This window comes from Rhinolophus sinicus, chromosome 16 (genome assembly GCF_057876585.1).
Source record: "Rhinolophus sinicus isolate RSI-liver-muscle chromosome 16, RSI-T2T, whole genome shotgun sequence".
Classification (NCBI taxonomy): domain Eukaryota; kingdom Metazoa; phylum Chordata; class Mammalia; order Chiroptera; family Rhinolophidae; genus Rhinolophus; species Rhinolophus sinicus.
In genome coordinates this window covers 47,919,091-47,944,582 of record NC_142516.1, presented here as the reverse complement: position 1 = coordinate 47,944,582, position 25,492 = coordinate 47,919,091, and the positions used below count along the sequence as shown (strand labels likewise).

The 25,492-nt window shown below is 36.7% G+C and overlaps 1 protein-coding gene across 1 annotated transcript in view; it reads left to right on the top strand.

The window, feature by feature from the left end:
• The window catches only part of PIP5K1B (phosphatidylinositol-4-phosphate 5-kinase type 1 beta), a 280,298-nt gene that overhangs the window by 189,430 nt on the left and 65,376 nt on the right, over positions 1-25,492 (top strand). The window contains exons 8-13 of the mRNA XM_019730369.3: positions 679-890; positions 2,236-2,319; positions 2,436-2,484; positions 4,924-5,008; positions 14,002-14,157; positions 18,598-18,742. Coding sequence (XP_019585928.1) covers positions 679-890; positions 2,236-2,319; positions 2,436-2,484; positions 4,924-5,008; positions 14,002-14,157; positions 18,598-18,742 — 731 coding nt within the window. The remainder of the gene's footprint in view (positions 1-678; positions 891-2,235; positions 2,320-2,435; positions 2,485-4,923; positions 5,009-14,001; positions 14,158-18,597; positions 18,743-25,492) is intronic.

The following is a 25,492-nucleotide window of genomic DNA, read 5'->3' as shown; positions in this document are numbered from 1 at the left end:
TGAATGGATAATTAAGTATTAAGTCCTATTTTTCATTGAGATCACAATTTTTTAAAAAGACTTGCTAACTTGAAAGACAAGCTTTGGAAGGGAGACCAATGAACTCCAGCAAGATTAAGATTTCGAGAACAGAATTCAAACAGGAACACATTCCAGCTGAGTCTTCATGCTGAGGAGGCTACACGTTTGTAGAGACCCCTGGTTTCTGGTTTCTCTGCTGTAGCACTTGAGTGTGGATGCTGGAGTTGACTGCCTGGGTTCAAATCCTGACAATGCCACTTACGAGCTGTGTAGCATTGAGCAAATTACTTTATCTCTCTGGGTCTCAATTTTTTCATCTGTAAAATAAAGACAATAACAGTCAAGTCAACCACTGGTACCTGGTGCATGGAAAGTGTTCAATAAATGCTATTAGTGAAACATTCATAGAGGGTTACGAAAAGATGGTCTTACTTTGGATTTGTATAAAAATATCATCTCAGAGTCATTGGGATAATCCTTACTGCACATGAGCTACTAATACCCTCAAATGTTTTTACTGTGAGCTTTCCTCTGGGCTACCCCTGGGGAGGGATGCAGGAGCTGTGTGTCTGTGTGTCTAGAGTGCAGTGATTCTATGCAGAGGAGACTTATGGACCATTCAAGCTGACCAGCCTCCTGGTTCTTTTTCTTACTTAGGTACTGGAAAGCTTCAAGATCATGGACTATAGCCTCTTACTGGGAATCCATATTTTGGACCATTCCCTCAAAGAGAAAGAAGAAGAGACCCCACAAAATGTGCCTGATGCTAAGCGGCCTGGGATGCAGAAGGTCCTCTATTCAACAGCAATGGAATCCATCCAGGGTCCAGGGAAATCTGGAGACGCAGGCATCACAGAGAACCCTGACACGTGAGTACCGCCACTCACCCACACACCCTCTTGGTTGGAGCAGCCCACATCATTGGGTAATTAAATGCAATCATGTTCCCTTCATGATGGCTCTTTGGGACTAGATTCCTAGCTGGTGCTGAAATGGAGTGAGCCAGCCTTTATTTCTCTTCATAACTAGATGAGTGGCAGTTCTTTGAGTTATGATTCTTTTACCCACATGGTTTCCTTGTTTCAGTGGCTCCATTTTTTTAACAATGGCTGAAAATGTTTTTACCCCCATTTACTACGTATTCAAAACATCTACCACAGCAGGGGAAATATACTTTGAATGTGAATAAACATGTATTTAAGCAAATACATGATAAGAATTATGTTCGCAATTCAGAGCTTCTTATCTGCCTAAGAGGATTCTGTTGTTTTAGTCCTGTCCTCTGGCAAATGTGGTCTCTCGCCTCAGGCAGGTGTGTAGTAACTGGAGGATGGGTTTGCATGTATAAAGTACAAAGTGACTAAAAGAAACAATTACAACCAAAGAAAATTATTGAACTGGTTGACTGCATCACATGTGTGTACCAGCTGAGCAAGGAGACAGAGAGAAATCATTTTCCTTGGCCATAAGTGTCTGCCTTCCAGGAGTCTTCAACAATGACTAAATCACAGGCATATTTCACTTTTATAAAGGAAATCTTTACATATTAAACTATTTTTTAAATCCTTGCTTGTAAATCCATCTAAATGTCCAATAATTGATTAAAATGTGATTCTCTCTTAGTAGAGTGAAATACCACGCAGCCATTAAAAAACACATTAGCATTGAATATGAGGAAATGTTCATCACTTAGAAAGTGAAAAATTCAGAATATAAAACATGATAAATTAATCATTTTTGTGGGTTAATAAACACACACACACACACAGGTGTGTGTACCAAATGTTAATAGTGATTTTCTTTGCATCTTATGAGTGGATTCTTTATATATTTTTTCTCTGTGCTTTTCTATATTTTATTTTAAAATCTCACAGTAAATATATAAAAGTGTTACATTTTTTAAAAGGAATATTTTTAAATACTTTTTAAATTATTGCTCATGGTTTTAAAATAGGAATAATTTTTTAATTGGGTTCTTTCCACCCAATTCTTCAGTGCTGACAGCTATATCTTTCCCCTTTGTGGGAAGTACATCATTCTAGATTCCCAGGAAGACTAACTGATTCCAGGGGGAAAAAAAAAAAATGATGAAGGGAGAGAGAGTTCAGAATTCTTGAAGATTGTCCATTTTTACTTATAGTCTATTTGTTAGAAATTGTTTTTAACATCCTATTCTTATACTATAAAATATTTTCTCTTTTGCTCTATCAACAGAATGGGAGGCATTCCAGCTAAAAGCCATAAGGGAGAAAAACTACTTTTATTTATGGGCATTATAGATATTCTGCAATCATATAGGTAAGAAATTTGGGGACGTAGTGTTTTATTATTTCAAAATAAATCAACAAAAGCTTCTGAAAATTCAAGTGGGAGTGATTTTACATTCTCATTTTTGTCTTTCTGTTTACGTTTAGGTTAATGAAGAAGTTAGAACATTCCTGGAAAGCTCTTGTTTATGATGGGGTAAGTGGCTTATCATGCTCCTTATTAAACTGAATGTTTTACTGATTTCTCAGAGACTTCAGAGTATGTTTAGGAAACTGTGTCACTAAACCTGAAAAGCAGAGGAAACAGCGTCTTTTTAAACTCAGAATCAGACTAGCTGATAGGTTCAAATGTAAGAACAAAGACAACATAAATTTGAATAGCTCTTCAAATAGATGACATCCAGCCTGGTGGCTAGGTAGAAGCCAGGAAAACAAAATGGTGTCTTATTTCCATGTGAAATCTGAAGGGCCCGATTTTGAGATGACCATGAGAAAATGGAGACTCTTTTCATAGGCATTGGTAAGATCAGTAACAGTTGAAATGAAGTTCTCATAAGACCAAGCTACAGATGGATGTGAAGCTGACTTTGATGGTTGACAGCCTTGGATTTGAACCCTGCATTCACCACTTTACTAGCCATGTGACCCAGACACATTGCTTGTTATCTGGCCTCTCATTGCCTGCTTTCCCATCTATACAAGGGGCATAGTCATAGTACCTAGTACCTGCCTCATAGGGCTGTTGTGAAGATTAAATAAAATAATACACTTTAGTTTTCAACATGATACCCAACACATAATAAAGACATGGGAAGTGAAAACTTTAAAATTGTTATAGATTTTTATACACGACTAAGACTGACAGAGGATGTCCTTTGGACCCAGAATTGGCATTAACAGAAGAAAATTATCACGGAGCAGTTTCTCTCTCTCTCTCTCTCTCTCTCTCTCTCTCTCTCTCTCTCTCTCTCTCTCTCTCTCTCTCTCCTCCCTTCTCTCTCCCCCTCCCACTCCCCTCTTTCCCTCTACACACACACACACACACACACACACACACACACACACACACACACGCATTCCTATCTAAATGTTAGATTTCAATTTCCTGTTGCTGACAGAACATTCACTGGCCTCAGCCTCCCTCGGTTAATAACTTGAAGTGACAGTTCCAGAGAATATGTTGGTCAAAGATTCGCTCACACTTTTTTTTAAGATGTTAGCAGATGCTTTCCTTTGAAAGAGGATAAATCATAGATGCTATTCTTCTCCTTTCTTAGAGAAGAACATCCACTTTCTCAGTTCTGTGGAAGACTGGTAATAACCTTTCGGCAGGAAATATCTGTATTTTGTCCAAATGCTAAGGAATGACTTCCGTCAGAATGCACTTTTAAACGACATGTTCACAAGTTTGTTTCTAAGAATTAAACTTAGGCTTATGAGTCAGTTCAACTGTTCCTTCTATTAAAAAGCCAGGGTTAATTTTTTTTTTTCCCTTTTGGCTGAGAAAAGTAGAGACTACATCATTCTTTGAATATGGAGGAGAGAGGGAGTAAACACGCCATTTCATCCTCCATTGTAATTTAGCCAAAGAGCCAAATGTCCTTCATAACATGCTGATTACAGAGTTACTTTATGCTTCATGAACACCCTACTTCACAGAAGAAAAAAACAGAGGCACCAAGACACTGTCTTTTCCCAGGATCCCACAGCTTTTTTACATTAGAGCTAACACCTCTGGTCCAACGTATATTTTTTCTTCCAAACTCACTGCAGATACTTTAAAGAATCGAAACTTAATTTTTAGAAGTTTACTTACAGGAATTCACAAAACTGTAATCAAAATGGAGCATTAAATAAGCAAATATACTATTTCTAGAAATGTATATCTTGGGTAGTAAATAAATTACTACCGAATAAACATACAGAATTAGCTCCTTCATCCATCTCCCTGAATTTGCAATAAAATGCTTCCTCAGTCCTAAAGACTCCTACCAAGCATGAGAGAATTGCGTTAACAATCTAATGCAGTTCAACTCTATGTAATTAGTAGATAATTCAATAAAACAGAGGTCATCAGTCAGCCTTGTCTCCTAGGAATCTTCCCAGTGTCTATGCACCTTATTACTGGGAGGTGAAACCAGCACACTTTTATTTATTTATTTTTTTTTTTTGACCTAGATCTCACTCTTACATGAGGGTTGTTTTGTTTATGTCCCCAGTTTTTGTTCCTGACTGAAAGTGTTATCCTGCATTCTGGATGACACTTGAGGCACTGTCAGCCTGTATGTAAAAAAAACGACTAAAAGCTCCTCATGGCTCACAACAGAATGAGGATCAGCTGTTTTGGTTTATAAAATAGCAGGGTTTTTTTTTTTTGCTGTCTCTCCCCTGCCCCTCTTCATGCTCTATTTCATCATGAGTATCTAGAATCTTTGCTTAGACTGAGTCTTGTGCCTCCTCCCCAGCCCGACTCCTGGGCCCCAGAACACAGGACACTGCTCTTTTCTGGTTCTCAAAGTCCACACCTTCTCGTTAAGGACATTGGCTCAGAGAGAACCAATTGCATAGATCTTTCTTCTAGCTTGAAATGAACTGCCTGAGAGGTAAATCTGTGATACCTGATGTGTCTTTTCAGGACACCGTTTCAGTTCATAGACCAAGCTTTTATGCGGACAGATTTCTAAAGTTTATGAATTCCAGAGTTTTCAAGAAAATTCAAGGTAAGATTCTTATGAACTTTTTTTTTTCTTTTAGCACTTACATACTGACTTCACTATGTGTGTCTTTGCAAGATTTTTATTGGAAGGGTTTGGCCTTATTTATTTCCCAATAGCAGTTGTCATTTAGTAATTATGGTTAAGCATCCCAGTCAAATATTTATTGATGCCATAATCATTAAAGTCCTATTTTGTAGTGGAAAAAATTAGAAACTGCCTAAATGTTCAACCCTATAATATATTGATTAAATATATTATAATACAATAAAATAATGGAAAACTATGCAACAAATAAAAATGGTGTATTAAAGGTACACTTAATTCTTATAGATATAGACTTATTCACAAATATATACTTATTGGTCTGTGTACCTAAATGCGCAATGAATTCTAATAGGATATATAAAAATGTTCACAGTGGTTATTCTCATGGAATATTCTCCAGGATACACTTTATTGTTAGGCCACAAAACAATTCTCAATAAATGTAAAAAGATTGAAATTATACAAATAATCTTTTTTAAATTTATTTTTAATTATAGCTGACCTATAATAATATATTCGTTTCAGGTATACAACATAGGGATTCACCATTTATACACCTTATGAAGTGATCACCACCATAAATCTAGTAACCAGCTGTCCCAGTACATAGTTATTGTGGTAATATTGACTATATTCCCTATGCTGTACATAACTGGAAGTTTGTACTTCTTAATCCCTTTCTCCTTTTTTTCCAATAACAATGCAATGAATCGATAATGAGCAAAAACTGGAAAATCACAGATATGTGAAAATTTAACAACACACTCTTAAATTACCAGTGGAGCAAAGCAGAAAGCACAGGGAAATTAGAAAAAGCTTAGAGATGAGTGGAAACAAAAACACACATACCAAAAATATGGGATGCTGTGACAGCAGTGCTTGCTCAGAGGGGAATTTATAGCTGGAAATGCCTACATTAAAAAAGAAAGGTCGCAAATCCATACCCTAATTAATCATTAGGGAGGAACTAGAAGAAGATTATCAAACCCACAGCTAACAATAGTTATTCAGAATCATGGGATTATGTGGATTTTCTTTTCCTTACATCAATATTTATTAAATTTTCCACAAGGACTATGTATTACTTATGTAGTAAGTTCGTAAACTATGTGAAAAGGAAAAAATGACCCTGTTATTACATATGTTATTTTTATCATTTAGGTGTTCTGTGGTCCAATTTCATAACCCAAAACATGACAATTTAGCCATGCAAAAAAACCTGAAAAAGTAGAATGTTCATATTTTATATTTATATGACAGATTTTTTAAATAATATTTGTTGGAGTTTATTTCTGTTGATGAAAGTAAAGGACTTTCCTTTTTTAAGGCTTTGATTTTTTTCCAGCTTTATTGACATATAATTGACATTGTGTAAGTTTGTGTACAGTGTGACGATTTGATTCACATATACATTGCAAAATGATTATCACAATTAAGTTACTTAACACATCCATCACCTCACATAATTGCAAATTTTGTGTGTGTGGTAAGAACCTTTAATATCTATTCCCTCAGCAACTTTCTACAGTGTTGTTAACTATAGTCCCCATACTGTGTATGAGATTCCCAGAATTTATTCATCTTACGACTGAAAGTTGGTACCCTTTGACCACATCTCATTCCACCCATACACCCCCAGTCCCCAGTGACCACTCTTCTACTCTCTGTCTCTATGAGTTCAACTTTTTCAGATTGCACGGGTAAGTCAGATCACACAGCATTTGTCTTTCTCTGTCTGACTTCACTTAGCATTATGCCCTCATGGTCCATCCATGTTGTTGCAAATGGCAGGATTTCCTCATTTTTAATGACCAAATAATATTCCATTCTGTGTGTGTGTATGTGTGTGCGTGCGTGTGTGTGTGCGCGCGCGTGCGTGCATGTGTGTGTGTGTGCGTGTGTTTGCGCGTGCGTGCGTGCATGTGTGTGTGTGTGTGTAGACCACATTTTCTTTATCCATTTATCTGTCAGTGGAAACATAGGTTGTTCCCATATCTTGGCTATTGTAAATAACGCTGCATTAAATTTGGGAGTGCAGATATCTCTTCAATACAGTGATTTCATTTCCTTTGGCTATATACCCAGAAGTGGGATTGCTGCATCATACGGCAGTTCTATTTTTAATTCTTTGAGGAACCTCCATACTATTTTCCAAAGTGGCTGTACCAATTTACGTTCCCATCAACAGTGCAAAGTGTTCTCTTTTGTCTACATCCTCGCCAAGAACTTGTTTACTCTTGTCTTTGTGATAATAGCCATCCTAGCAGGTGTGAGGTGATACCGCATGGTGTTTTTTTGTAGTTGTTGTTTTTTATTTCTTATTAGTTTCAGGTGTACAAAACAATGTAATAGATATTTATCATTTATATCCCTCACAATGATAACCCCCTCCCCCCCTATCTACTACCCCTCTGACATCACCTACAGCCATTACATTTCCACTGTCTCTATTCCTAATGCTGAACTCCACTTCTTGTAAGTATGTATATATTAGAAAATTGTAGTTGACATTCATTATTGTTCAGCTTCAGCTTCAGTGGTTTTGATTTGCGTTTCTCTGATGATTAGTGATGTTCAGCAACATTTCATCTACCTGTTGGTCATTTATATGTCTTTTTTGGAAAAATATCTATTCAGGTCCTTTGCCTATTTTTTAATCAGATTATTTGGTTTTTGCTACTGAGTTTTATGAGTTCTCTATATATTTTGGATATTACGCCGTATCTAACATATAGTTTGCAAATATTTTCTCCTGTTTTGTAAGTTGCCTCTTCATCTTGTTGATTATTTCTTCTTCTATGTAGAAGCTTTTTAGTTTGATGTAACCCACTTGTTTGTTTTTGCTTTTTTGCTTGTGTTTTGATGTCATATCCAAAAATATCATTGCCAAGACCAATGTCAAGGAGCTTGTTTCCCCTGTATCCTCTTCTAGAAGTTTCATGGTTTCAGATATTACATTTAAGTCTTTAATCTATTTTGAGTTAATTTTTGTGAGTGTAAAAATTAACAGTGTAAAAATATTGGAAACTACAAAAAAATTTAGAGAACAATGAAAATTACTTGATACCCCGTAACCCAGAAATAGCCACTACTAATATATTGATGTATGTACTTCCTACCAATCTTTATTTCTGTGCTAGGTGTATTTCTATTAAAATGATAGTATAATGGTGCATGAATTTATGTATATTTCCTCTATTTTTCGCATAATATAACCTCGTTTCCCGTATCATTGTATGTTCTATTATACAAAAACGCCATTCAAAATTGCAACACAAGATTAAAATTATATGGGTGTGCCATAATCTATTTAACCATTCTTTCATTATTGGACATTTAAATTGTTTCTCCTTTTTCTACTTCTAATATTTTATGAACATCATTTCAAATAAATGTTGTGTCCAAATTTATGATGAAGGTAGATTCCAAGAAGGAATACTAAGGGGTTAAAATGCACGTAACTGCACAGAAACATTATGCCACTGTAGACTTCCACAAGAGTCCGCACCCTTCTAACCCTTAGCCAAATTGTTCTCTTTAAATTATAATACGCTGAAAAGAAAAAAAATGTTATCTGCTTGTTTTCTTTTGCATTTCTTAAGTACTGGTGACATTCAACCATTATTCATGTTTATTAGCCATTTGTCATTCCCTTGAGAATTGAGCTGCGTAATATTTGCCTGTTTATGGTGGCTGTTTATTATTTTTCCAAATGATTTATATGAACTCTAAATTGTAAAGATATCAATCTCTTTTCAGTCTTATCCTAAGAAAAACTTTTGTTTCACATTTGACTTATCTCAGTGGTATCTTAAAATTGGTCTCAAATTAAGACCAATTAAATTAAATTCTTTAAAGAAGTTTATTGGTTTTTTGGTGTGGTTTGGTTTGGTTTGATTTGGTTTGGTTTGGTTTGGTTTGGTTTGCCTAAGATGGACCATGGGATATTATGGTGTTTATTCAGATTGTATGCCTGTGTGAATATCAACTTGTGGTTCAAATTTTCAAGGCAGATTTTCTGCGTCCCTTCACCATTTGCCAAGTTGGAAAAACATGACTTTTCTTGTGGCCCGTGGTAGGTTTGTTGGGGACGTGGCCCTTAATGTCCCAGCTTTAGTGAGACTCCTCCATGAAATTCCCCATCATGGGATTTTTTTTCTTTCTTCTTCTTTTCTTTTATAATCAAGATTTGATTGGTTGATTTGAGGATAAGTACTCAGACATTTCAACATGTACACAATTTTTAACATACATACCAAAAACCTAAAAAGTCACATAGTTGTGATTGTTTTCTAAACAATTATTCCAGTGACTTTCCAGCTTAAAATTTGGAAGCTAATTTTGCTTAATAGAATATCAAGTACCAATATCTTCAAATGTTAATACACTGTTGATATACATCAGAGTCCCGTTAATTCACAATTTAGTATCATATGCACTACACAATCAAATTTTCAATCTTTCACAGCACATTAACAAAGTTACTAGGAAAGCTGGACTACTACAACCAAAAATGTTACAGAGTGCACAGAATTCTGACAGGGAAAGCCAAGATCAAGGAATGGTTTTCTTTAGGAAACAATTCTGCCAAAAACACAGGAATGGAAGAATTTAAAATGTTCAAGATATATTAAATGCACAACTGACTCCAAATTACCACTTAATATGCTTTGTATAATAGGATATAAAAACTACCCTCCGTCTGTGTAATGTTAAGCTGACACCCAAGACAATCAAAGCCTTCTATGTTCAATATCCCACTCATTTTCTGGTTGTACCAAAAACTAAACAGCCAGCAAATTATTTGACCTTTTAAAAAAGCATTTACACTTAAACAATGGGGAGAGAGGAATTCCCTCTGATTTAAAAATTATTCTAGAGCTACTGAAAAATTTGCATTTACACAATAGTTGATTAAAATGTTCCTCTGGATTATATAAGAAGGGGAACAGGGACCACTGGTAAGATATGATCCGTGAGATTAATCAGACTTGGCTTCTTTCTCTCCTACCTCATCAGAGGCTGAACTCACCTCGTTTTCAGTTTCACCGTTTTTTGCAGGTCAATCTTTAGTTTCTTGGTTAGCCACTTCGGCCTGTTTTCCCTTTGCTCCCCCTTCTCCCACTTGTTGGCACTGTTTTGTTTGCAGATTTATCCTTTCCTGCAGCCTTTTTTGGCTTCCTAGGAACAGGTTTAGCTGACAACCTGGCAGGTTTCTCCTGGGCTCCTCCTGCTGCCTGAACTGCAAGGACCGGCGGTGGGAGAACCGTGTTTTTGCTTTCTTAGTAGTAGTGTATAAATCAGTGGCACAATCAGTGGCATCTTCAACTCCAGGAACTAGGACATGTGTTGCCAGTCTACCCAGTTTGTATGTTTTCAATGTAACAAGTATTTTACCTCTCAAGTAGTCAAATCTATTGACTTTTTCTCATTTTGATTTTTAGTCTATTTTTTATAAAATCTTTATGGAGATAGAATTCACTTAGTATGAAAGTCACCCCTTGAAAGTGTACAATTCTGTGATTCTGAGTATATTCACAAACCTGTGCAACCATCACCACTCTCTAATTTTAGAACATTTGCATTACCCCAGAAAGAAATCCCATACCCATTAGCAGTCACTCTCCATCCTCTCTTTTTCCCAGCCCCTGGCAACAACTAATTTATTTTCTGTCTCTATGGATTTGCCTATTCTGGATATTTTATATAAACGGAATCATATAGTATGTGATCTTTTGTGTTTGGCTGTTTTTACTTAACATGTTTTCAGTGTTTAGCCATCTTGTTGTAGTTTATTCTTTTTTATTGCTGAATAGTATTCCGTTTTATGAATATACTATCATTAGTTGATGGATATTTGCACTGTTTCCATTTTGGGCTATTATGAATAATGCAGTTTTTCATGTCCAAGGTTTTATATAGGCATATGTTTTCATTTCTCTTGGGTATATAGGAGTAGAATTGCTAGATCAGATGGTAACTCTCCATTTAACATTTTGAGGACATGCCAAACTCTTTTCCAAAGCAGCTACATCATTTTGCAATCCCACCATCTACATATAAGAGATCCAATTTATATACATTCTCCCAATGTATGTTATTGACTATTTTATTTTAGACATCCTAGTGGATATAAAGTGGTATCTCAATGTGGTTTTGATTTGCATTTCTCTAATGACTAATGATGTTGAATATCTTATGTGCTTATTGACGATTTATATTTTCCTTAGAGAAATGTCTGTTCAAATCCTTTGCCCATTTTTACTTGAATTACTTGTCTTTTTATTGTTGAGTTTTAAGAGTTCTTTATATATTCTGGACACAAGTTTCTGGTACCATATACATGATTTCTAACTATTGATTTAATTTTTAGTACTATATGGTATAAGGTAGAGCCTGACTTCATTCTTTTGCATGTAGATATCCAATTGTCCCAGCACAATTTGTTGAAAAGCCTATTCTTTCCCTCATTGAATTATCTTTGTTCCTTTGTTGAAGATCAGTTGTCCATAAGTGTTAGGATTTATTTTTGGATTCTCAGTTCTATTCCATTGATCTGTATGCCTGTCCTTATATCAGTAAGATACTGTCCTGATTATTTTAATGTTGTATTGTAAGTTTTTAAATCAGGAGTGTGAATCCTTCAAAAGTGTGAGTTCTTTTTCAAAATTGTTCTGCTATTTTGGGTCCCTTGGATTTCTCTAAGAATTTTAGAATCAGCTTGTCAATTTCTGCAGAAAAATAAAGGGCAGCTGGTATTTCCATAAGGATTGTGTTGAATGTGTAGATTGATTGCCATCTTAACAGTATTTAGTCTTCCATTCCATGAATATGGATGTCTTTTTATTTAGGACTTCATTAATTTTTTTAACAATATTTTGTAGTTTTCAGTGTATAAGTCTTGCACTTTTGTTGAATTTATTCTTAAGTATTTTTAAGGTTGTTATAACTAGAATTGTTTTCTTACTCATTCTTATGTTTACAAAGTACTTCACCATTGAGGAATCAGATAAATGTTCACTCATATTTTTCTTGTACTTTTTATGGATTGGTTTTTGTTTTTCTTTAATCTATGTGGTATTACTTTGATGTATGAAGCAAGGTAGATCTAACCTTGTTTTTTCCTGAGTTAACCATTTTCCCAGTACAATTTATTGAATAAAGTCTTTCCTCTTCTAAGCACATTTGAATACTTTATCGCTTTTTTTTTATTGCTTGGATAGTATTGATAATGCTTATAGTCCTGCCACAGTGGAAAAGGTGGTCCCCGTCCACTTCCCCACTTTATTTGAAAATACTATATCGAAAGACAAGAGTTGGGGGTTTATAAAAGTTAGCAGATAAAATATTAAAAAGCAAGAGCCAGTGTCTGGGTGATTACTTCACACCTATAAAGCAAGTGTGAACACAGTTTTGATAGGATGAGAAGTTAAGAAAAATGTGAGTTATTTGGTCCAACTTATTTACTATTAAGTACAATTTTGATTTGTTTTTAAACATTCAAAATCTCCTCAAAGAAAAAAATCTCTAGTTTTTATCTTTCTTTTTTTTTTTTTTTTCACTTTAACCAGAAAATAGAATGCTAAAGAGCTATGAAGTGAACCACTAATTATACAACTTAAGAAACAAAGAAAGATACCTGGGGTTTCATGCTTTCTATCTCTGTGAACTTGAACAGGTCATTACGTTTCTACTCTTAGTTTCTGGACCTATAAAAAAAGCGTATTCTCCCTCCGTTTTTAGACCTATGAGAGGGCTTACCTCCCATGTGGACAGTTTGAGATATGGAATGTGAATGTTGACTTCCAAACTCTGAAGCCCTCTACAAAAGTTATTTATGATGGTGATTATATTATGATTATAAGAATGCTCATGGGACACATAAACCTTCCCTTCTCTGTAAGAGGAGAGATTGCCTTCTCTTCTGCCCTCATTTGTGTGTCCCAAAGTCCTTCTCCAATTAAGTTCTTGCAAGCTGCCTATGGGCTGGCCTCTGTGTAATCTAAACGCTGAGATTCCCAAGGCCAAACACAATTACTCTAAAGCATCCTCTGTCAGATTACTCCTAAATGCAAACCTCCAAAGGAGGAGAGACACTGCCAAAAACAAGTTCAAGGGAAAGTATAAACAAGCCTCAACTTTCCTCTCTCCCTAACCTCCAAGGAAATTCTCTAACAGTATTAAGCCAAGAGGATTATTGCAGCAAAGAGTAAATATAAATGGGGATGGTCCAGCTGCAGCTGACACAGCACGCACTGACGTATCACAAGTAAAGTCACAGCCATCAGTGAGCATGATTGATGGGCAGTACATTTGCCTTGGTTCAGGTTCCCAACACACTTCTGAAGTTGTAGAATGCTGTTCAGACAAAGATCGGGACTAAATTATACATCTGACGTCACTGTGACCTAGAAAAACCCAAAAGGCAGGAAATTTCAGAAGAAAGTCACTGAAAGAAAAAAGCAACCAGAAGTAACTTGGCTAAATTGGGCAACATGAGTATAAGATTGGCATGTTGAGAAATTCCCAGTCCCAAGTTAATAAAACTAGGGTCATGAGAAATTCTCCTTCCTTTACCATCTGCATTTACCAACCCACCCAACCTCCTCCCGGCAGTAGAGAAGCATTGCTTGGAGGAGGAAAAATAATTCTTCAGCAGCAAAACATTTGAATTTCACCTCAAATAAGACTTCGTTTCAAAATCTGGAGAGACGTTTCAACTCGAATTTATTCTAGGATATTCTGATTTAAGTCAAGTCATTTTGGACAAATAAAATTTCCAAAACACAATTTCCTTTCCCTTTGCTATGTATATAAAACACAGCTTCTTGCATTCTACTCAAATAATGATTAAAATGTTTATAAAGGATAAGTGAAATCTTAATAAATAAAATCATAATGTGGTTTTACAAGAAGTATCTTTATTTGTCTCCTTTTTCCTTTGTGTCTAGCTTTGAAGGCCTCTCCTTCTAAAAAACGGTGCAATTCCATCGCTGCGCTGAAGGCAACCTCACAGGAGATTGTGTCCTCAGTGAGCCAGGAATGGAAGGATGAGAAGCGAGATTTACTGACCGAAGGGCAAAGTTTTAGCAGCCTTGATGAAGAAGGTAAAGAAATGTAACTTAAAAAAAAGGAAAAAAAGTTCTTGTGATTTTCTATTTACATGTAATATAAACTCACAGTAGAAAAATTAGAAAATACCTGCTGTGAGAAACAAGTCCATTAACTAACTTTTGAAAATATATTTACTGTATGATACAGTAAATGTAAAATTTTTTAAATGCATGAACAATACAATTTGGGGTTTATGGTTAAAAAAAAAATTAGAAGATAGTGAAATATTCAAATACAGAGATCTATAATCCCACTACCTGAAGGTAACAAATCTGAACATTTTGGTGTTTTTACTACTAGACTTTGTTCTGTGTATGTATATGTTTTATTTCCAAATACACATATACATTATATGCATATATACACATACTTATACATACATATAATCACAATTAACGATGAATTATCACTTTATTTAGGTCCTCTTTAATGAATTTAATCAAAGTTTTGTAATTTTCTGCTTGCATGTCATACCTACCTCCCTTTTGTTAGATTTATTCCTCAGATGGATATATAGACATAGCTTTATATTTTGTGTCTTTTCAAAGAGTATCTTTTGAAGATTTGGGTTTTCTGGCTGTTTGTTGCTACTTCATAGACCTCACATCTTTTTTCCTTTCTTTCTTACTTGCTGGCTAGAACTTCTGGCACAATGAAGAACAGAAGTGGTGATTGTGGCAGCCTTGCCTTGTCCTGATTTTAAAGGGAATGCTTCTAATGTTTCACTATTGAGAGAGAAGTTTGCTCATAATCAGGTCACGGAAGTTCCTGTTTATTCCTAGTTTGCTAAAGGTTTTTATCAAGAATGACTATTGAATTTTATCAAATACTTTCCTCTATCCAATGAGTGGATCATTTGGTTTTTCTCTTGTAATCCTGTAAGAGGATGTGACATTTTAGATTTCCTTTTTATCAGTATAGTATTTTCTTTTGAGAATAGCAACATTTCCTGAAATTTTCTTCTACTTCCTGTAGAAGATTAGATCTCTTCTCTGGGTTTTCTTTCCCTCAGAGTCTTTAGAATAGGATGTTATTCTTGTTCCCTTCTGTGGCACTTATCCATATGTGCTATGTTGGGTTTCTTTCTTTCTCATCTTCCTATAAGCCTACTCTCACCCAGATTTAGTGATTTCAACAAAAGAACTAATGAATTGCCCTTGCTTCTTGGTCTAAGTTGATGGCTCCACCTTCTGGCAGACATCTACCCTCTTTCTCTAGGCATCTCTTCCTTACCATCTCACATGCCTGGTTTTCTTACAACACACATAAAACTACAAGGCATCTGCAGTCTGGGAAACGGGATAAGCTTATTTTTAAACTGTGTTGGTTACTTTCAAATAGTGGGTTTAGTATGACTTCCAAAGTTAGAGCCGTGAGTCTTGATGTCAATCTGGATGATGAATGCATTGCAGAGCATCCAGAAAGCCTGGAAACATGGAAAGTAGGGCACATAGTGTGCTTTTTTTTTTTTTTTCAGATGAACTATTGGACCCAGTGCTTAAATTTAAAGGTGATTCACCTGACAAGATCTCTGAAAGAAAAATTTATTGAGCATATTCTTTGAAAATGTTCACATGCGATTTTAAAATGTGTTTATCTTGACAATTCTATGCATCTACTAAGTTTGCCCGAAAGTTCATCCTATTTCTATTGCTCTATATTTGGGGACTTCCTCTTTCACAGTGTACCAAGTCATCACCCAGTTTCCCTCTCGTTTCTAATCATTTGTTTTCTGTCATTCCCAGTATATCTTGGTTATATTAGTTTTCTATTGCCATGTCACAAATACCAGAAAGTTAGCAGTTTAATATCACCTCCGTGTATTAGTTCGCTGTTCTGTATGTCAGAAGACTGACAAGGCTAGCCTGGGCTCTCTGGGCACAGCTTATCAGGGTCTCAAAAACTGGAATCAAGATGTCTGCCAGGCTGAGTTCTCACCTGGAGGTGCTGGAGAAGAATCCACCCGTGGGTTCATCATGTCGCCGGCAGAATTCTCGTCCTTGCAGTTGTAGGCCGTAGGTCCCCGTGTCTTTGCTGGCTGACAGCCGAGGGCCACGCTTGGCCCCTAGAGATCATCCACATTCCTTACCATGCAGCCCCCTCCATCTTCAAATGGCGAATTTCTCAAAAGTCAGTCTCCCTCATTCTTTGAATCTCTGACATCAACGTCTCTGACCCCGAGACACATAATTCAAGAGCTCATGTGATTAGGCCAGGCCTACCTGGATAAGCCCCTCTTTGACTAACTCACAGTTAACGGATTAGTAACCTTAATTGTATCTGCAAAATTCTTTTTGCCATGTCAGATGAAATAATCACAGGAGTAATTTCTCATCATATTCACAGTTCTACCCACACTCAAGCGGAGGAGAGTACACTGGGGAGTCATCCTAGAGTTCTGCCTACCATACTAGGGTTTTAAAAAACTGAAGGCCTGGAGAAACAGTCAGTTCTCTGCTTCAGAGGCTTATCATAAGGGGTTGAGGGATCAGCTACCCAGTGTTCGGGTGATGTATGACCTGGGCCCACGTCAGTGGACGGATCATGGTTTTCTATGTAATATCACTCAGGTAGCCTCTGATTTATGAAGTCAAGCCGGGTCGGCGTTAGTCGTTCTCAGGTCAGTTCAGTTCCATCTGCTTTAATATTTAGTGGCAATTCATTGGAATCTGATGTGAGGTTGTTTTTCAGACCCAGTTTTCAATGTTATTGAGAGTTTTCATATTTTTCTCTGTATTTAATGAGAAGGTGGGATCAAGATTGCTGGCCAGCTGTCATATTAAATTGAAGCCTTTCTCATTTTTGCCTTTTGCACACCTTGGTTACTCATATTTTTATATGACTATCGTCTGTTATTTTTAACAGCAGTTCTTTATTTTGACCTGAGTCGGAGGCAGAGCTGCACCATCTCATACATTTTCATGTGTATCCAGTCTTCTAGTCCAGAGTCCAGTCTTTCTGTGGTTGCCTCCTTTTCCCTCCATGCTTCACTGCACCTCTCCATCTCTTCCCCTTCAAATCCAAAATCCCAAACCTCACACTCATGTACTAGTGCCTATCAGGATCAGTTTCCATTCACACACTTCCTGAAAAGACATAATTTTGAACCTGTTGTGCCTAAAAAGGAATGCCAGAAACACCCTAAAGTTATATTATATTTATTATTGCCTGTTTTAGTTTAGTCTGAGGGAATGATTAAAAAGAATCCACAATAAAGCATGGAGACACTAGTTGACAATACTGTTTATATATTTGAAAATTGCTAAGAGAGTAGATCTTAAAAGATTTCGTCACAAGAAAAAAAAAATGATGTAACTGTGTGGTGATGGATGTTAACTAAATTTATTGTGGTTATTATTTCGCAATATGCACGTATGTCAAATCATTATGTTGTGCACCTAAAACTAATACAATGTTATATGTCAATTAGCTCTCAATAAAAAATAAAATATATATGTAGGTTAAAAATAAATTAGAGTGAGCCCAACTGCAGAACTTGAAGGATTGGATTTGTCCAGTGTTCTCTCTCTGGGGATGTGCACGTCTCTTTTTAGAGAAGCTCTGTTCTGTGTGACTGGACCTTTAATTAAAGGACTGTCTGACCAATAATGGATGGCCAATAATGGATGTAAATTTGTCTAAAGTTTAGAATAAGATTTAAGATGACCCACATTCAACTCTTAAAAAAAAAAAAAAAAAAAGACTCAGATAAAGTAGACATGGGTCACTGCTCCGCCTCAAATATTCCAACTTCCTGATGAGGTGGGGCGGGGGGGGATTTCTTACATACGTATGTTTATAGGCACTGACATTTTGAAGAAAAAATAAGAGTTTTCTCATTTTCACAAGAGCAGACTTGCTGGTAAAATATGATGTCAAGAAGAGCAGTGGATAACGTTCAAAAGATACGTGTGGGCTCAAACAGGGTTAAGATATAAGCCAGCTGTTGGGCTGTGAAGCCTGTTTCCTGGCTCTTAAAAAGTCTGAGTTCTTAGATCTAAATTGAGAATCACAGATATGTGCTTATCCTAGGAAGGGGAAAGCAGGGTCACTCTCTGTTTATGTATTTGCCAATCATCCTTTTAATCTCTGTCAAATTATCTCTTTAAGCCCCTAGGAGCTTTTTATGTCATCTTTTGAAACAGTAAATCACTTTATTACGTTTTGAAAAGAACATTCATAATGTCATTTCCATAAGCCATTTTGTAAATTAATGCAATTTCCTTTCTGTTTAACCTGTTTGCAAGAAGCTACTTTACATTTCTGCTGCAGTTCAGAAGAGCACAGTTAATTAATAATTTAATTTGCACCCTGATATGTAAAATTAATGCTCATTTAAATTATTAAATTGACTCATTTAAATTATTATAGATACTAAAGCAGCATTTATTACTGAGATTCATGAGTGTGTGTGTGTTGCTTTTGTTATGCAGCACTGGGATCGCGACACAGGCCAGACCTGGTGCCTAGCACACCATCACTGTTTGAAGCTGCTTCCTTGGCGACCACAATTTCATCTTCTTCCTTATATGTCAATGAACATTATTCTCAAGACAGGACTACACTTTATTCAAACAGGTAATACTTAGCGGGATCAAATTACCAATCTGGCGGTTACCACGTCAACATCACTAGACTGATATCTCTGAATGAGAACATGCTGTCCCTAGCAACCAGGAAGTGCCCGGCACCTGCTCTGTGGGGAGGGGGAGGGGAAAGGGGCAGGAAGGGGGAGGGAGAGGGAGAACATGCTTGATTTTTACTGTGGCAAGAAATGCATCCGAGGGAAGACTCTCCTGATTTTTCTTTATAGTTAATCATTATGTTCTGTAGAGATTATACACTTGGTTCTGTGGAAGAAAACAATCTTTCATCATTTTTATTTTAATAATTTTAAATGTATTCTTCAATTACAGTTGAGATACAATATTATATTAGTATCAACTATGCAGCACAGTAATTAGACATTTATATAACTTGTGAAGTGATCCCCTGACTAGTCTAGTACCCATCTGACACCAAACATAGTTATTACAGTATTATTGACTGTATTCCTTATGCTGTAGTTTACATCCCCATAACTATTTTGTAACTACCCATTTGTACTTCTTACTCCCTTCACCTTTTTCACCCAGCCTCCCAACCCCTCTCCTATCTGGTAACCATCAGTTTGTTCTCTGTATCTATGAGTTTGTTTCTGTTTTGTTTGTTCATTTGTTTTGTTTTCTAGATTCCACATATGAGTGAGATCATACAGTATTTGTCTTTCTCTGTCTGACTTATTTCACTTAGCGTAATAACTTCTAGTTCCATCCATGTTGTCACATATGGCAAGATGTGATTCCTTTTTATGGCTGGGTAATGTATGTACCACTTCTTTATCCATTTGGCTGTCTATGGACACTTAGGTTGATTCCACATCTTGGCCATTGTAAATCACGCTGCAGTGAACAAAAGGTGCATATATCTTTGCAAATTCGTGTTTTGGATTTCTTCAGATAAATTAAGTAGAATTGTTGCATCATATGGGAATTCTATTTTTAATTTTTTGAGGAACCTCCATACATTTTTCCACAGTGGTTGCACCAATTTACAATCCCACCGACAGTGCACAAGAGTTCCTTTTTCTCCACATCCTCACCAACACTTGTTTGTTGATTTATTGATGGTAGCCATTCTGACAGGTGTGAAATGATATCTTATTGTGGTTTTGATTTGCATTTCCCTGATGATTAGTGGTGTTGAGATGTTTTCATATGCCTGCCAGCCATCTGTTTTCCTCTTTGGAGAGAAGTCTATTCAGGTCCTCTTTCCATCTTTTAATTGTTTGTGTTTTTTGGTGTTGCCCTGTATGACTTTTTTAAATAAATTTTGGATATTAACCCTTTATCAGATGTATCGTTGGCAAATATCTTCTCCCATTCAATAAGATGTCTTCATTTTGTTAGTGGTTTCCTTTGCTGTGCAAAAATTTTTCAGTTTGATGTAGTCCTATTTGTTTATTTTTTTCTTTTTCCATTTTATAATTACTTGTGAGTGGATTTTTTAAGCAAGCACTCTTGGTTAAAATTACACCAATAGTTGCAAAGATATTTGAATATTCTCTTTTTGTATGGGTGACCCTTAGTGACTATAATACACAGAATAATGGCACCCTCAAAGTTGTCCACATCCTGATCCCCAGAACCTGTGACTGTGTTACCTTATATAGCAAAAGGGACTTTGCCCATGTGGTTAAGTTAAATATTCTGAGATGGGAAGAGTATCCTGAATGATCCCGATAGGCCAGTTGTAATCACATGGTGCTTAAAAGAGGAAGATAGGAAGATTCGAGTCAGAGAAGAAGATGTGATGCCACAGTAGTGGTCAGAGGCAGAGAGAGATTTGAAGATGCTACAGCTGCTGGCTTTGAAAATGGAAGAAGGAGCCACGAGCTAAGGAATGCAGGTAGAGAATCTAGAAGCCAAAAAAGGCAAGGCCTCTACCTTAAGCCTCCACAAAGGAACACAACTCTTCCAACACCCTGAATGATAGGACTTCTGACTGCCAGAGCTGTATGATAGTAAATTTTTATTCTTTTAAGCTGCAAATTTATGATAATTTGCTACAGCAGCAACAGGAAACTAATATAGTGACTCTCAAACATTTAATGTGAATTTGAGCATTGGGGTGGGTTACTGAAATTTCTTAAAGATAGAAGTTAATTTGTTATTAGATATTTTTCCTTTTTAAACAAAGTGTTCCCAAATATTGGTTCTAGGAGAATAGATAATGCTATCTTCTCAAAGCGTTCACAACATTGTGGGATTAGCTGTTTCATTTACTTCTGTTTTTATATATACAATTTTGTAATTAGCTTTAACCCCAGGATGGGGACTACTTTGTATACATTGTCAATAGTTATCCGTTAATGTTGAAATAGTTCTTGTTGAAATCTAGCTCTTGAGTATCAAGGTCAAATTGGTGCAGATAAAGTGTTTCTTACACTGTAAGTCATTTTCCACCTCCAGCCTGGCAGCTTGGTTCACTTCCAGAAAAAGGACTCGGTATGGTAGATTCATTTTTAATATATGCATATTTATAGACTCTAGCTTAGTCCTTTGGCAAGTTAAGGTTTGTACTTGGAGCTTGTGTAGAAATTCTTTTTTGTTGCTGTTTCCCTGTTTCTCAGCTAGATACAAGTTAGCTGATCACAGGTGAGGCAGCCTGTCTAGGTCTGGAGAAGTGGAACAAATCACCAGGTGAACCACAGATCTTAGCTGGGCTTCGGTTTGGATAGCTCTACTATCAGGGCCAACAAATAAGGCTCCATCATAAATTATTCAGCTCATCTGAACTGTAAAAGTAATTTGTTTAGCTTCCTTGGGTTAGAAAAGTTTAAGGTGACTTATACCTAACATTAATGTATACCTTGACTGTTCAAATTTGTTATGTAAATCAGTCAAGCTACAGTTTTTCCTGTCTGTAGTTCAGCTGAACACCATTCTTTTGCTCTCAAATATAAATAGCAGCTCGAGAAATGGCTGAAAAGTCACAGGAAGTTCTTTGCAAGGTCAACAACAATTTTCATGTGAAGCCATGGTGGTTACTTACTGTTTGCTTCTGTTCTCATTATCAGGGACATGTACTTGGATATGCTATTAAATTATTTACTAGAACTTTATTTAAAGGGTGTTTTTGCTTGTTTTTTGGTGGCTGTGGTTGTGGCTAAGTGTCCAGTCTCTTGGCCAGGAGTATTCAGCCCTTGGGAATATGTAAGGTTCCCCCTGGGTCTGGCACTGCCTCCTGTTGACCCCCAGTCCTTCATGGCCAGCTTGGGAGCCCCCGTGCATGCTCCACTTTTGTAAACTCCAGGCCTGTGGTGTAATTCATGGTACTTTTATTTATGCTGACACTGGTTATCATATATGCTTGAATGGGGAAAACATCAGTGTTATCTGTGATATTTTCCCCTTTCTTTTTTTGAAGCAAATTGTTTGAAATTAGTCTTTTTTGGCATTGTATCTCCAGGTTCCAATTTGACATCTATCAGTCCAGGTTGGGTTTAGTTGCAAGAACAAGAAACCATTCTATCTTAAGTAGAAAGGGATTTGGTAGAGGAAATTCAGTGCTTACAAGATCTGTGGAGAGACTGGGGCAGTGCACTCCCGGCTGGACATCAGGAAATGACTCCTGGAACACACCACCCAACTGGCCCCCCAGCAGCCCTGCAGCTTCTCCACAATCAAGTGGCTGCCCAGCCAACAGAATGCAAGCCAGAGAAAAGCATTCTGGTGAACCCAGGATGTTTTTAAAATAAGCTATCGTTTAAAAAGGCAGCAGTTTCACTAAAATGCCCGGATTCATTGAAAAAATCACTAGCTTTGGCACCACTTGGCTCCACGGCCTCCTGCCATTTCTCAGCTGGAGAGGAAAAGCATGGGCCCCTCAGGTTACCACCCTCTGCCTCATTCATCTCATTCATCTCTGTTTTTTGCCTGCCTCTCCTGTGGGCATTTCTGCTTTTAGCCTTGATGTACGAGAGAAGTCAGAGATCTTAACCACTGCCTCAGGGAAATCATAAAGAAAGGTGCAAAGAAGGCACAAAGAACTCCTGAGAGAAATAATGGCGTGCCAACTCCTGAGAATCAATATTCCCCTTCCCCACCCACCACAGCCAACCCTCACTGCTCAACAGGGAACCTTACCGGCAAACTGAAAAGACATGGTCATATTTTGTTTCTGTCATTTTTCCCTCGAGTGGCCTCCTGGTCGTAGGGGTATCTCTCAAAGCAATAAATGCACAGTATGCTAAGCCTCATCTGCCCTACTAGGTTTTAAAGCCTAATCCAGATAGCCTGGAAAGAAAATGAGTTGAATATTGATGTTATAATTCACATGTTTAGTTTTTCTCTTTCTTTATCTATGAATCATTATTCTGTGGAAGCCAGTGGTCTGTTTTCCCATTTTAACATTGTGCTATACATATCCACCCTTAAAGAAGCTATATATACTTCAACTAGCGGTTGTCATTCTGTCATACTTTTTAGAATGCTTAACTTTGAAAGGTGTTGATTAGTGCCTGGATGTCTCCACACCTAAATTACATACTACAGTGGGGAACTGTTGTCGCTTAAAAAAACGATTCTTTTTTTTACAGGATTCTTCCTTGTAACTTCAAAAACTTCAACAGCAATCCATTTTTTTTATGTAAAAAAAATTGACTAGGAAACAAAGGAAAAAATAGTGTTATTTTTAAAATATATATTTAAGCTGATGACTGGGAGTACATATTTTCAAGTTTCACTGCACAGTTCTGTGTTAAGAGTGTAATTCATGGGAATAAAGAGAAACTTTTGTGGGTACATGCTTCCCAGTCAAATAGTGGGATTTAAATTCTGAATTTTTGATCCTTAAATGTTTCTTTCCTAGGGGAACTGTTTTTTAAAAGAGGTGTAAATTGAGCACTGAGAAATGCAGAGGCACATGTGTTTTATCTCAACATTAAGAACAATTTAATGTAATGTTATGGAAATGTTGGTGGCAAAGCTGACATTCTGATTATGTGTAAGGATTGAAAACCCTACTGCATTCAAATGTAGTTATAGTTTCCCATCAAAGATGCCTTTACCAACATCTCCACTCTGTCCAGTGCCCTGTTTTGCTAGTAGCTATTCCTAATAACTGGCTCACCCTGCAGACATTTGGAATTTTATGAGAAGGGCAAATATATCAAAAGAAAAGCCACTGGTCATTTGCACATCCATAGATAGCTGGAAAATCTCCCTAAATGACCAGTCTACCATTCTAGATCTCAGAGGCCGACCCAGTGGATCTGACCGCAGGTCTGTGCCCCTTTCTTCCTGCCAGTAGAGTATCATAAACCTAATACAGAAGTGGAACAGTTGCCTCTAGCCACGAGCCCCTCCCCATAAATTGCTTTTACCACTCAAATTTAAAGACACATGCGTAGAGCCAATCCCAAGAAGGTTAGACGGACCATTATCTTACAAATCTGTCTAAAAGATAAAGAAAGAGAAATGCAAAGATATTCATTATGTGACATATCCAAAGTCATACAATGTGCTGGTAGTAGTTACACCGGAACACAGGTCCCTGGGATCCAAGCCTCATGTTCTTTCTACTGTACCACCCTTCCATTATGGCCTCCAAATTCTTCTGGTCTTATCCTTGCTGTGTATGATATGCATAGAAGGTTGATCGGTTGTTTTTTTTCCTAACATGAATTCTGGCCCTGTGTTTGAGCCAACTTTTGCTGCTTAATAACTAAAGTATTTCCAGTAGACAAAGGAGTGGGCTTATGTCCCTGTCTCCCTATGGCATTTGTTCTAAAAGTCACTGGCTAAGTTTGCTTATTAAAACCATGATGGCTATGGGAACTTTTCTGTCACAGTACTAGTCATACTTCAGACCATCAATAATAGTTTAATAACAATACTTACAATAATAGCTAGTTATTGGGCTGTATTAAGGGTCTGTGTTAATTTATTTACATGCATCAAATCACTTAATTCGCACAGCAACCCTGTAAGGTGATTATTATCTTCAGTTTACGGATGAAAGATGCTTTGCAACATTAGGTAATTTTCCCGAGGTCAAATGGCTAAAAATTAGAGCCATGGTTTCCGCCCACAGCCCTGATACAGAATATAAGGCATGAGCCTTAGCTATTCCACAGCTGCCCTCATCCATATTGTCAAACATCTCAGACAAGATGACTTTTAGATGATGCTTTTAATGGAAATTTGGTAACATATGCATAAGTTTACTTCTTCCTCATTTGTTTTTGCCTTTTCTTTTTCCATGTGATTTTGAGTGATGATTCTCACTTTCCAAGACGTCAGAGACTGAGTGTTCAAACACTGAAAATATGACATATTAATTTAAATTCACAGGAAACCTAAAATAGGTATTTCCTCAAGTTTTTATTTCCAGTTCTCCAGGTGGACTCCAAATCGTTACATGATCATTGAGAAGAGACTTCTGTTACGTATGTGTCTGCCTGATTTAGAAAATCTTGTATCATCTGTTGACATAGTAAGGTTAGGAGGAACCTTCATTACCTACCGTGTTTCCCTGAAAATAAGACCTAGCCAGACAATCAGCTCTAATGTATCTTTTGGAGCAAAAATTAATATAACACCTGGTCTTATTTTACTATAATATAAGACCAGGTATAATATAATATAATATAATACCGGGTCTTATATTAATTTTTGCTCCAAAAGACGCATTAGAGCTGATTGTCTGGCTAGGTCTTATTTTCAGGGAAACACAGTGCAAGATAGGAGAAGAAAGGTGTTGCAAGGACTTCCTAGTAATTTCAGT